Source organism: Echiichthys vipera (assembly GCF_963691815.1).
Source record: "Echiichthys vipera genome assembly, chromosome: 13".
Taxonomy (NCBI): domain Eukaryota; kingdom Metazoa; phylum Chordata; class Actinopteri; order Perciformes; family Trachinidae; genus Echiichthys; species Echiichthys vipera.
In genome coordinates, this window is record NC_139838.1 from 16,478,326 (window position 1) to 16,492,294 (window position 13,969).

Below are 13,969 nucleotides of genomic sequence, written 5' to 3' on the forward strand. Positions count from 1 at the left end.
TTACGCACACACATGCATTAAATTGTGTTTTCATCATATTGTAAGCTCAATGAGAAAGATAATGAGGGGTAAGCATGCTTTGATTCAAGTTTTTCTAAAGGGTGGGGAAAGAAAGGGACTTTCATAGCCTACTCGTTTGAGATTTGCCGTCTTCACTGAGGATGGGTATTGCTGCTTGGCTGCTGATGAAGTCAGTGTTGGGCTATAAGGTGCCAAATGATCCTAAAACACTATTGCTGTCCATATTTGTTAGTATTAAAAACCACAATGGATGACTTCCTGTACCAGTGCCTTCATTTTTGAAAAAAGAACAAATACAAATGTTTTACAGTGGCATTATCTTGTCAGTGGCATTAAAAATGTCCGTCTTTGCTTCATTTGTATTGAATCTGTTTCTGAGTCTGTCAGTATATTTTCTGTCTCTCTCCTACTGGACTATATCCTGAGCCAGAGGAAAGCCATTCCATTTTGGCCTGTACTTTTTTACATGCAAAATACAGATTTTTTTTGTCCAGATGTGGAACAAATTGTGTTAATAAGTTACTTTTACACCCAAGGCATCCAATTAAACTACCCGATTACTCCTTAACAAAGCCACAGGTCCACAGAAATGAGGGAAACAACTTACATGGATGTAACTGTTTCCACAAAAACAGCCTTAAAAATCTGTTTTGCAGCAGTCACGATGGACTAATGGAAACGGTGCCACAGTTCCTTTAACTTGTACAGCAACAGGAACCAGGCCATTCCTGGCTCCCCTCCCGGCCCCCGGGGGCCCCAGGACCCAGCCCAACCCACCACACAATGGACTGGTAGAATGAGAGGAACCGCCGGCCATCCAGAGATAGCCCTGCTGGTCAGGAACCAGAAGGAATCTGGGAGGGGGGTGGTTGGGGGGAGGGGGGGTTTGGGGGCAGAGGATGGGAACCCGGAGAGCAAGGAGGAGGAGAAGGGTGGGGATGGTTGGCTGGTTGGGGTCAGGATGTGTGTGTGAGGGGGAGAGTGATTGTGTGTGTATCCATGTGACAGACAGTATTGCGCTGTTCAGATAAATGACTTATTCCCGTGCAAAAACAAACCTGCACACATAGTAGTGGGACACTCTTTGACTAGTTCTCTCTCTCTTGAGCCAGGATGTTTTTGCTTATTTTCAGTTAATTAAAGTCGGAACCGCAATCATGAGATTGAAGGCGGATGGAGGATAGTTGATGGAAGAGGGAAGAGGGATAGGAGGGGACCTATGGCCTTGGGCCTGACCCCACTGTCCTAGTTGCTTCCCTGGGTAAGCAGACTGTTCTATCTGGCTTCTTCAGACACTACCATATAAGCACATGCACATATATATGACAGGTGAAAGTGATTTTTTTTAGCACTTTCTAGGCTGTTATTGCTGGAATAACACAGAGAGAAAAAGACACAATGCAGAGAGGAAACAGATACAAAAAAAAGCCAAGAAAACAGGAAGGTATATTTTTGCAAGGAACAAGGATTTCCTACTCTATTTCTTACAGTATAGTTGTGTTTGGAAGGTACTGCTTTAGTTATGATTACAGTGACCAATGACTCTCAAATCAATGTACATATCTGACTAATGTAGTACATTGTAACAAACTGAAACCAAAAGTACGGCACCTCTTTTCTCAGTAATCCGTTCTTCTCCTCTCTCGCCCTGAACCAGACTGGCCATGTGTCTGGCTGGTAAAATAAAACACTGTGTCCTTGCTTCTTCTTCTGGCACAAGTGCACCATTTGTGTTGCTCTCAGACACTAGAGAGAGAAACAGAAAAGAGACTGTAGGACCTTTTCTTAAATCAAAACCACTCAACAGTATCACAATTGATGGTTTTCAGTGGGATGGAGGGATGGCAGGGTGTGCGTGTTTGTGGCTCTCCATCCATCTGGGTTTATAAAAATATGCATGAGGTGGAGGGCATTACTTGTGTATTTTGTAGAGATTTAAAATGCCGTCACTTCTGCTGTTTGCCGGGAAATTCATAAAATTATAAATACTGTTAAAAAATGAACTATTTTAGGATCTGTGAGTTTGTGAAATTCATTTTCTCACACATTCATACTCAAGACCCTTATTTAATTTGCAAGTTGTGGATGCAAACGCTGGCATGTTTCAAATGAGAAGAAAGCAATGCGCTTTGAATTGCTCCCCTTGCGGTGCACAGGCAGGAGCTGCGTTTTCATTCCTCATGCATTTAAAAACAAAAACATAAACAAATCTGTAAGTTTCTATTTGTTTTCAGGAAATAAGGCATCCTCACACTGGTAATCATCTGAACAGTAAGATGTCATTTTAGCTGCAAGCTGTGTCGCATTGTGCAAGCTTTCTTCCACATACTGTCCCATGAAAAATGCGTTTTTCTCCCACCTCTTAATCAAAGATTGAGGCTATATGTAGTGTATACTATGGCTTACATGTAACTGTGGTTAAGACTTGCTGCGTGAACTCCTTGACGTGGGCTAGTTAGATGTATCTTGATTAATTTCACATGTTATTTTTCCTAAAATGCTGAAATGCTTCCAGCGCAGAGGCAGTTTAGTATTAGTAGCTGTCTCAGAAAAGAGAATCTCAAAAACACATTAGGAGTCTGAAAGCCGAAGCTTGTATCCAAGCTCAGCAATTTGGAAACTCATAAATGTTGTTGAACATCTTGTACGGGGTGTTTCTCTCGCTCTGTCGCTACCTCTGTCTCCCCCTCTCTCTCTCACTCTGCTGCTCGACTCTGCGGCTTCTGGCTTCAGTTTCCAGTGGTTTAGAGTCACTCGCAAACGTGTCCCAATTGCTTTTCTCCCTATTTCCTACTTTCTTTATTTTCAGGGTCCTCTTCTCCAACTGGCACAGGCAAACGGGCTTACATCCTAGCCACAAACACACAGACCTCACTAACACTGCTTAATAAGCTGGCTTTTATTCCACAACACAAGAATGTAATTTTGGTTTGTTCCCACTGCTCTAACTGAGCACTGGTACCTTAAATCTGACGGTCCTTGCCATCAATAGATAAAAGTTTTAAACAATAAGCATTATTTGAAATCAATAGCAGCCCCTGACTATCTAAAACTACACACATTTCTTGATTATTACTTGAAAATCTTCAATCATCTATGAAAACAGACAACAGGCAAATGTGTTTTAGTGAGCGGCACTGAATTATTAAAACCAACTACGCACATTTAGCTACAAGTCTAATCCCTTTTATATGTTAATGGTAAAAAGCAGGGCAACAGGATAAACACACATACTGTATGTGCTTCAATCGACGTGTGTTTGTGTGTGTGTTTCCTCCACCCTTGATCAGCTGGTGACTTGGTGTTGTTATTGTCCTATCAGGCAAAAGCCCCGGGCAGTGCACGACTATTGCATTAGCGTCTTTGGCAGTTCAGGGCATCTGTCGTGTGGCTACATGTTTTTGTGTGATTGTGTCTTGTAGCCTGGGGTAAAGTGCTAACACCATAGACTTGATATATCTAAATATAGTGCCTGCGTGTGTGGTATAACTAAAAAAACTGAAGGTTTTGTAAAAGTTTTGTTTTGCTACCTAACAACACTAAAACCTGAACCTAACTTTATTTTAGTTGATGACCTGACAATCTATGTCTGTTTTATTATAAAAAAGGTTGGGGTGCTATATCAAAACCCTCAATCCACAAAGAAATACACACAGCCCATATGCAGAAACTGTGCCTTTAAACAAGCCGTCAGGACTTCTGTACAGTTGTGATGTCACAACTAAACTATATATAGATAGAAAGTGCAGCTAAAGTGAGAAAAATAATGTGTTTTTTGCATTTATATGTGTTCTGGTAAAAAGTCAAAATATGAGTAGAAAATGAGCGTAATATATCCCCTTTAATGTTCAGGGAAACCTGTCACTTTGATGAACTTGTGAAAGAGGTACGTGCTGTGATCTCAAAATGTATTTGACGCTGCATTTTAGTTAATGTTCATTTCATAAAATTGTGAGACTGCTATGTTACAGTAACAACACTGATTTAATGGAACATAATTGGCAGTAACAAGGAGCTCAGCATGCTTTTGTTAAGCGGCTAAATGACAAAAAGTAGGACAAGGGTATGTGGTGGAATGAGTGCGTGTATGTTGTGTTCGCACACACAGAAAACAGAAGCAAAAATTTGTATTTTTGTTGTCCTTGATGTCTATGCAAGTGTATACAGATTTGTTATGACACTGTTCACCCACTCAAACACACAACAGGAACATTGCACACCACCTTACATGGCGCTCTTATAGCGCGCTTTGCGTACCTTCATTTAAGATTGACAACCCTGCTGTATGGTGCTGATCTGCGTGTCTTTGTCTGCATATTCGACTTCTTACTGTCTGTGAGCATGTGTGAGAGAGCGATCTGGTGACTGCACACCTGTGTGTCTATTTGTAGATGTGTACGTGCACATGATGTGTAACTCAGCTCTGTGTGTGAGATGGTTTAATTCACAAACATAAAGTTGCAGCTGCGCCACAATACGCGATCCCTGCACAGCTGTGAATTATTATGTGGACAATTTAATATTGCCAAAGAGGAAATAGCAAATTAAGATCTTAGTTTTGCCGCGCTGCTAAAGTGTGCAGCAAAATGTTTGTGTGTATTCATTCCCAAATAAACATGTCATATTCCTACAAGTCAATTGAAGCGTCTGTGATTCTATGCTCTTCACTCCTAAATGGGTAGTAGAGGTGAAGACATAGACCCAGGGGTCCCACTCTAATTCTTAAGGGGAAGGGGTTTTCCTCTCACCAAAGCATCCTCAAACTAACAACTAAGCAATAATTTGTCCTGTCACAGGGGAGGCATAAAAACCAGAACCCCAAATTCTTTGCAGTTATGGAAAAAGTGAAGAGAGAACAAAAAAAAGCCAAAATACTTTATCTCCCCCCTCTAACTGAAAGTTATTACATTTTCTGAATGGTATGACTTTCTAATCGTTAGCATATGTGAGTATGTGTGCACAGAGAGAGAGCAGTAGTTGAGGCTAAGTTAATAGCACAAGCAGAGGGGGAACTGGGAACCCTTGGCTTATAAAGGATACTTGTTTCCCTGCCGCACCGAAAACCAGATGTTGATAAAGAGACATAGGGGCAGGAGAGAAGACAGATGGGCAAGAAATTACCGTCACTCGGGCCAAACATCTTGAAACATGTGCAAAGAAATTTCTGACCTTACAAGGGGAGATGGATTTATGCTCTCTCCTGAATTTTTATTGCTCCGTGAGAGCCCTTCTCCCTCCTCTGTTCCACGCCTTCTCCCAGTGTTACCAGGACTAAAGAGTTTCCACAATCTGGAGCTGTTTAAATCCTGGAGGTTAAAAAAAAAGCTTGGATTCTTCCACAAATGGCTTTATCGTGTAGAGAAGACAAACATGTTCCTACACTGCAGGAGCTATAAAACTTCAGAGAGCGCCGCAGTATCTGCACAAATCTGCACGTGTCCAGTATCACAGCCGACTAACTCGCTATGAAGCACTATAAATGTCAAGGTATATTGCAATACAGACACCGGTGTGTCTGCGCACACACGTGTGGCCAAAAACATAGTTCATATCATTTTTCTAAATGTGGAGTTTTGGTTACCATGGAGACACATCATCTATGTTACTATGAAACGCGCAGCTGAGGATGACATGTCCATATGGCGAGAGTACGACAGAGGGGAAGAACAGATGCTTTGATGAAAGGGTTGTCAATCGCAAATCCATAAGACCAGCTGGGTCATGAATGAATATCAGATGACACTACAGACATATAGATATGTTTAGATAGATAGGTTCTGTAGATAGATATTTTATATTACTGTTGAAAGTTTCTGTATCACAAGCACACATACACATCTGAGGAGAGGCAGTTCTTGAGATCTCTATTCATCGATACACAGCTACAGCCTCACACCTAATCCTCACAACTCCCCTTTTTCTTTAGTTAACCACCATTTTCAACCAGAAAACCAGGACTTTTTTTTATCCCCTTGGAGAGAAAAAAAAACAGTGAGTGTGATTATTCCAAGCCTAATCTTCTTTTTTAGGAGGGGGAAATGCCATCAAATATCACTTTTGTTGAGATAAAATGGACTGTAATTTTGTTCCCGGCAAAGGCCGTATCGACTGTGAGCATACAAACACTTAGCGGGGTGGCCAGCAACAATTGAGGCTATTTAAGGTTGGATGTGGATGTAGGGGGGCATGTGGGGGAGAGAAATACTGGGGACAGGATGTACTAGAAGTTAAACAAAATAGGGCTTTTACTTGGCCCCATTTTGGGGAAAATGGACCAGATTCTTCCATTTCTGTATGTAACCCCCACTGTCTCTCTGCCACTCTCCCTCTCTCCCTCTTTGAACCAATTTCTAAAATGCCCCTTCCTCAAAATAATTGACACTCAGCGTTTTACCATTTGAGGCACCTGCTGTTGGTTTGACAACAAGACAATCGGACGGAGCGAGCGGCCGTCGTCCCATTGTCCCATCTCCCTGTTTGTCTGTGACACTAACTGACAACAGCTGGAAGCTCTCTCTTCCTACAATACCCATCATGCAAGTCAAATTCAACCACAAAAGAAAAGGGCCTCATTATTTGGCTGCAGCGGTGTGATTTTAACCAGCAAAGGGTGGAAACAAAGATTTAGTTGTGTCCGCTGATGGTAGATAAAAGGCTTGGAGCAACTGGAAGTCCTGAAACAACAGTGGATCTTTCTGCTCTGCAGTTGTCTTATGTATTTTATTGTGATTATCAAAAGAAACACATCTTACATGCAGATGTCTAATGGCTGTTTGCAACAAAACTGACACACACACACACACACACAAACACACACACACACACACACCCATTTACTAACATACATATGGGTGTAGACATTCACAATATGTGAGCAGACGCATGAGCAACATCTAACATACACACATAGTTGAACACACACCCTACATCCCCATCTCTCCATCTTCTCTCTCTAGCTGTAATTGACTGGACGCGTCAATACTCCGAGGGGAAAAAAACAGAGGGTCCACTGTCTGCATCTATTGATCGGCGCTTTCTCTCTCTCCCTGTCTGCTGATCTTAATTACACTTCTTTTTACCAGGCTAGCCTCCACTCCAGCGGCTGCCCTTTTCATAAAGTGTACCGTCCAAATCCATACATCAAAATTAATGAGAGCGATCCGAGCTGTAAATCAAATGTGAGGGGGATCAAGATGAGCAGGGATGGTGATCGTAAATTATGTTACTTAAAGAAAAAAGCAGCGACAGAGGTGTAGAAAGAGAATTATTTTCACATGCTCAAGCAGGTCAACATTAACAATGTAAAATTTTTATGGAGGAAGCAACCTTGGTTTAGGTCATTAAAAGCGCTAAAGCGTGACAGGGCCGAGGTGAGGCTTCTCCCCGCCTTCGCTCTCCCCTCTTTCCCATCCTTTTCCTCTTTCTTTGTGTCTTTCTTTGTCAATTTGTCCGATTTTCTGCCTGCCTGTTTGTTTGTTTTAAGAGCTGTCTGTCTGCGCCTGCCCCTCTGCCGCTCTCTCTCTCTCTCTCTCTCTCTCTCTCTCTCTCTCTCTCTCTCTCTCTCTCTCTCTCTCACACACACACACACACAAGACAGGAACGACTTTTATGCTCAGGTTTTATGGACTGGCAGCAAAGCGAGCCGGTCCATTCTTCAACAATTGTCCTCTCGTGAACTGGGGAGAAAAAAAGAGCCTCCTAATCGTGCAGTTTCACAGCTCATACTCGCCATCAATCACACCTGTCTGTGTGTCCTCGGCATGTGTGTGAATGTGTGTGTGTGTGTGTCTGCACTCTCCCGCCTTCCAACATCCCAAACCTCTCCTGAATCACAAAACATAGCTATTAGAGATGGCAGCGCGGAAATCGCTTCCCAAGTGGCCACACACGTACACACTTCCTTGTTCATAAAACCTGCACAAAAAGACATGCAAAAACACACACACACACTTCTACTATTAACCCTGAATTATTTTCCCTTCCACTGCCTAAATGTTCAATGTAAATTGGGTGATAGGTGAGTATTGAGGTGAGTGATAACAGGTAACATCTTCACTCAGCCACATTATCGGCGCTCCAAGAAGTGCCTTTTCAATACCTTTACCTTTGGCAGAGTGCAGGGTACACTTTTGTGTATCCCTTTGTATTCATTAGACACTCTGTATAGACACCTGCATTCGCACTGTATGTATACTCACATACACAGTCACAGAATCACACCCAGTGGCTTATCTTTTGAAATAAGAAAAGGGGCTTGTCAGGATGGCACATTGTATGAATGTGTGTGTGTGTGTGTGTGTGTGTGTGTGTGTGTGTGTGTGTGTGTGTGTGAGAGGGGAAGGCAATGTGCATTAGGGCGATTACAATATCAGCCGGCTCCAGATGGAGGCAGGAAAATAAACAGTGAGAGAGAGAGAGAGAGAGAGAGAGAGAGAGAGAGAGAGAGAGAGAGAGAGAGAGAGAGAGAGAGAGAGAGAGAGAGAGAGAGAAAGAGAGAGGAGAGAGAGAGAAAGAGAGAGAGAGAGAGAGAGCACAAGGGGAAAGACATCATGAGAAGGAGTCTAAGAGAGAGATTCTGTGTGTGTGTTTGTGTGTGTGTGTGCAGCAGTCTGTGTGCGATACAGTTTGAGAAAGTGAAGTTAATTAGCAACTCAATCCCAGTCTATATAGAGAGGACAGAGAAAGCAGCATGTGCTCTAGTCCAAGAACCCGGAACTATAATGTAGATACAGTTAGCCAGTGAAGAACTACATTTCCCAGCTGTCTTTCTTTAACAATACCGCTACTACAGCTGTCTCTATGTTAGCGTTTTACAAGAGTTGAGAAAAGTAATAAGAAGTTGGATTTGGTCATATTAAGGAACCATTCTGTTCTAAATATGATTTCCCATTTTAGTCCTAAATGGCTAGAAGTTTAAAAACCTATGAAGGATTAACTACGTCCATGAAACTTGATGAATTGTCAGAATCTGCCCTGTTGGCCTCATCTTCACTCACCCTATAAGTCTCATGTTATCTGGAGTAAAAACACGAACAGGGCCAATAAAATCAGTTTGTAGTGCTCACTGTTGACTTTGACATTAAATAAGCCTCTGTAAAGGCCAACTCATGACTACAATAAAACAAAGACCTCTTGTTTTTGTGAGTGCCGGAGAGCGAGCACACACACACACGCGCGCACGTACGTACGCACGCATGCATGCACGCGGGCACACACACACACACACACACACACACACACACACACACACACACACACACACACACACACACACACACACACACACACACACACACACACACACACACACACACACTCAAATCCATACAGAACTGCTGCTCTTTCATGGGTGATGAAATTCAATAAGCAGCGAAGAGAACTGCCCTCTCGCTGATAACCATCAATGGGCCTATTGATCTACAAGAGCATTTGTGTGTACGTAGGTACATGCACACACACCCGCACACACCCTGACTATCTGTAATTCACTCAGGGACTTGGGTAAGAGATGGCTCTAAATAATCAGAACAGATCTATACATCTTTAAAGGAGTGCATGGAACAGTGGCTGACAATGCTGACATTTGTACTCTGACTTCATGGCGTCAAGTGCACCCTGTGCCTATTTCAAAAACACTCTGATATCTATCTTTATACACCATTTATGCAATAACAGAAGGAATGACGGACGAATATTGTACGTTTCGTTTACTACGTTTATAGTGACAAACCGTGCATTTTGAACTCCAGGACTTTGCAGTTATATGAACAAACCAGGAAAGCTACTTTACTCCCAAATTATACAACAAACAATCAAAACTGTCCAACTTTTGAGAACATAGAGCATTTTATAGCATAGGGTGGCCACCCCGTAAGTGAAGTAGCTTGTGTTTGCTTCGGCTCACTAGATAAGACCAAGCTGGCAAAAAAAACATGTGTCTAGCTGATCATTTTGTGGAAACGAGCCTCTCAAATCAGCTCAGTTAAAACCGAAAAAGCACATACTGAAACAATACAGGTACTGCGATTTTTCTGGGCGCCGTCCAATACCAAGCCTATGCCTTTTGGTGGAGAATATTTCCATCAAACTAAAGCTGTGAGACAGTAAAGCCCTACGGCTGATACAGAAATACACAAGGGGGGGTGGGGGGGGGGGGCTTCACGACTTAGCCGACATATTAACTCTGTTGAGTCATCATCACTTATTCACCGTATAGCAAACCTGGATCGCATCCAAACGTCTGTTTGTCATGCTTAAAAACAAATGATTTGTAATTACCTCACAGCACTGAAGCAAGCCTCAATATGACTCTGTGCTAAAGGAGAAAACTGATCCCCCCCGAAATATTAGTAATTCATTGTTTGAGGCTGTGATCCAGAAGCTGTGTTTGAGTGCAACACTAGAAAGCTATTAGCTGTCTGTGGGTCGCATCAAAAAGCACTAAAGGATGAAAAAAAATGTAAATAATCAAGCCAAAGAGATTTGTCTGTCACTCTAAGACGACAATCTTTCTTAACCTGCCAACCAGGGGTTTATAAGTGTTTGTTTGGGTGTGTGTAAAGGCGAGAATAAAATGGCTGCCATTATTTTTGCAAGGCCACGTCTGTGTCTGTGAGCAGCGGTCTGATGCGTTTGACCCTATAGCCCGAGAGCAGGGAGGGAGGGAGGTAGAACAGGTGTGAGGCAGGCTGTTGGCTGGGCAGATGGCCCCTGGAAGTGCTATAGCTGATGCTACAGAGCCCTGGACCACAGTGAGTTAGCAGCTAACACTGATACAAGCCTGTTTATAGAGCATACATGGATGTGCACATGGATGCAGAAACACACACACACACATGCACGCACGCACGAACGCACACACACACACACACACACACGTGCAACCACCTGCACACACAAACACGATGATAACCTGCAAACAGCACTTATCATTTACTCTCCCCTCATAGCCAGCTTTGTTTACCTTTCATTTACTCCTCTCTCTTTATCTCTGTAAACACACACACTCCAGGTAATGGTCTTTTCAGTCAAGTCACTACTTTAATGGAAGTCCCAGTGGTTAAAGAATGGGGGGAAAAACAACAATAAATGACTGCCAAGGTGACCAATTCACATATTATGACCACTGCAGTGAATAACAATAACTAATAACGATAATAAGATAAACGTGATAATACTGAATATCAATTTGGATCACTATAATTAAATATAGCCTATATGCATCATGACATCCCACAAAAAAAGTATCTTGAATCGACAGAAGACATTAGAAGATTTTCTAAAATTTAAAATAGATGCTTTTACATGTTGATATGCTTATATCAATGTGAAATACTCATACACAGTTCTCCTTTTATCTAAATTTAACTGGGCAACGACTACATCTGTCACGCTTTTAAGAGGAGTTAACAATCACCCTCTTAGATGTCTACAAAGACTTGTATGGGACTATTCGACATGCGTAAAAAATGCCCAAAGCCCTGTGGGTTTCTAGGAGATATTTTTCCTCCCTCTCTAATCCGAGCCGTGAGAACAGTCGGGCATCGACAGCAGGTTGAGCGCCAGCAGCCTCCCTCCCTAACCCGCATGTCTGCTCTTTTCCCAGTCGGGGGAACAGATTCCCACTGGGGTAAAATATAGCCCGAACCCTTTAATTTCAACCCTGCGCCACTCCATTAAAAAAAAAAAAGGAATCCTCTTTTTTATTGCGCTTTTCGGTTATGTGGCGATGACAGAGTCGCAGCGGCTGGAGATGGAAACTTCGCATGAATTCTAGGAGATGCGTTTGACAGTTGTGTCAGAGCTCCGGAGGATGTTTTCAAATGCAAACTCTGAAATGCAAAGTCTCTATCTCTCTCTAAAAAAAAAGGGGGGGGGGCTGGGGGGGAGAAGACTGGGGCTGGCTCCTCACTAAACACAGAGGGATGGAAAAGTCGCCGCAGTTTTTCTTTTAGAACCGTGTGTTTAATGTTTGGATTTTTAAAACCCCTGCATGTTCTCAGCACTCCCGTCACATTACTGCCTGCCTCGCGCTGACACGCCTGGCTATTAAAAAAAACTGACCCTGCTTTCTTGGGATTATCCGATGATGTTAGGGCTACTTCGATCGAACGGGAGTAACCAAACTTGATCCGCGAACTTAAGTTGCCTGTTGCCCGAGAACAACTCTCCATCCACGGGGGGTTGAAGCTCCTGAATTTATATCTGTTTTTTTCATGGAGGCGGAGGACAGCTGCGGGGCTGGTGTCACTTTTTAAAAACGGAACCAGTAATTCACAAAGGAAAACTGTTCTGATAACACAAAATGAACCACATATTGGCTGTCTAAAGTGCAGTCCTCGACACAATAATGGCTTTAGTATCAAATTTAACTGGGAGTCAGTAGTGTAAGGTTATGATACACACAACCGATCTTCAACTTCAATTAATCAAAACAAAAAAGGCAATTCTTAGTGCTCAGCCTCTTTTCTCCCATCAAAATGAAATGCGCTTGTATCCATAACAGACACTATTACGCACAGACACGCATTGTTCGCTCCTGCAATATGCCATGATCGCAGTTCATCTCACACAATGAAAATACAATAAAATGGAAAATAATGTTAATTGCTGGCTATGTATCGACCTATACTGTATGTCGTGTTTTTTAAAAATCACTACACGTCTATCGCCCATGGAGCACCACAGCTTCTGCTTACTTTACATTAAAACAAATGAAACAAATCATAAATGTCACATTCTATAGTGGGTCAGCAGCTATATCATGCTTTTTTCTGTCTTCATTCGGCGCACACATGTCCATATGGGGGTAAAAAAACCACCCAACCTTATTGAAAACATACAGTATAATCACTATAGCAAGAGAGAGGCCACTTACACTGAAAGGAGGCAGAAATTCCCACCATGCGGTATGTTGATGTGAGAGGGCTAAATAATTTCCAGTCCTTTTGACTCCGCGAAAGGTCCCCTCGGTGATCCGCTTGTATCGGGAAAGAGGAAAGGCTACAGTCCAGCCAGCTCTCAGGGGCACTGGCGGTATACTTCCAGCTTCTCAAGAAATACGGTTCAAACTCCGACAAAAGAAGGAGGGTCGGCTCACGGACCTTTGCAATAAGTGATCAGTCACCGGGAGATATTCGGGATGGGAGAAACCGGGAGTAAAAAGCGCAGAGGCAAGAGAAGGAAGAGAGATGAGACAGATGGACAGGGAGGATGCAGTAGTGCGCACGGCATCCGTCTGTATTTCTATCCCGTCTTTCGCACTTTCCTCCGAAAATCTCTAAACGTCGAGTTGGTTCTAGATTGTAGAAATCGTTTTTTTTTTAAATATGAGGAGGGGGAGGGGGTAAAATAATGCACACACCCTCGGTCAAGGGGCTTCTCGTTTTCTGCTTCTCCGTTGGCGTGGGGAAGAGGAGTAGCGGCACTCTGCCTCCAGTCGGCGGTGCGCAGCAGATCCAGGTGGCGGTGGGCGGGACTGGAGCGTTGCTGCTTCTGCTGCTGCTGAGGTGGAGGAGGCGGCGACTTGGCAGCAACCAGCATCTGTGTGTCCTAAAACAGGTTGAAAAAATGGGGTCAGGTCAAGTCGAAGTGTTTTCTACTGTACCAGCGGCTCCCGAAGCTTTTTCACGTCAGAGGCTCCCAGGGAGATCACCTCTAAGTTGTTGTTTTTTTTTACCCAAGGACGCAGGAAACGGGTGTCATCGCATATTAGTTACATTACCTTTTAAGCCTGTCTTAAAACAATACCTACATGCCCATAGGTACATTGAAAGCATCATTGTTTCTTTCCTATCCCCCTTCTTATTCCGCCCTTGCTCGGACCACACCCATCTTTGAACTCTGCCTTCATTTTGATGGCAGCTACACACCTGGGAAGTTTGACTGATCTCAACGGACAGGAAGCACAGGACCTGTAAACATCCACTTAAGAGACAAATGCACAAAT

General features: G+C 43.0%; 1 protein-coding gene across 4 annotated transcripts in view; it reads right to left on the minus strand.

Annotated features, from left to right (window-relative positions):
* Positions 1 to 13,121, minus strand: part of runx1t1 (RUNX1 partner transcriptional co-repressor 1) — a 57,305-nt gene extending 44,184 nt beyond the window's left edge. For all 4 annotated transcript variants that reach the window (XM_083925465.1, XM_083925463.1, XM_083925464.1 and 1 more), the window contains exon 1: positions 12,899 to 13,121. In XM_083925465.1, the coding sequence (XP_083781591.1) occupies positions 12,899 to 12,926 (28 nt within the window). In that variant the 5' untranslated portion in view covers positions 12,927 to 13,121. The remainder of the gene's footprint in view (positions 1 to 12,898) is intronic.
* Between the last annotated feature and the right edge of the window lie 848 nt (positions 13,122 to 13,969).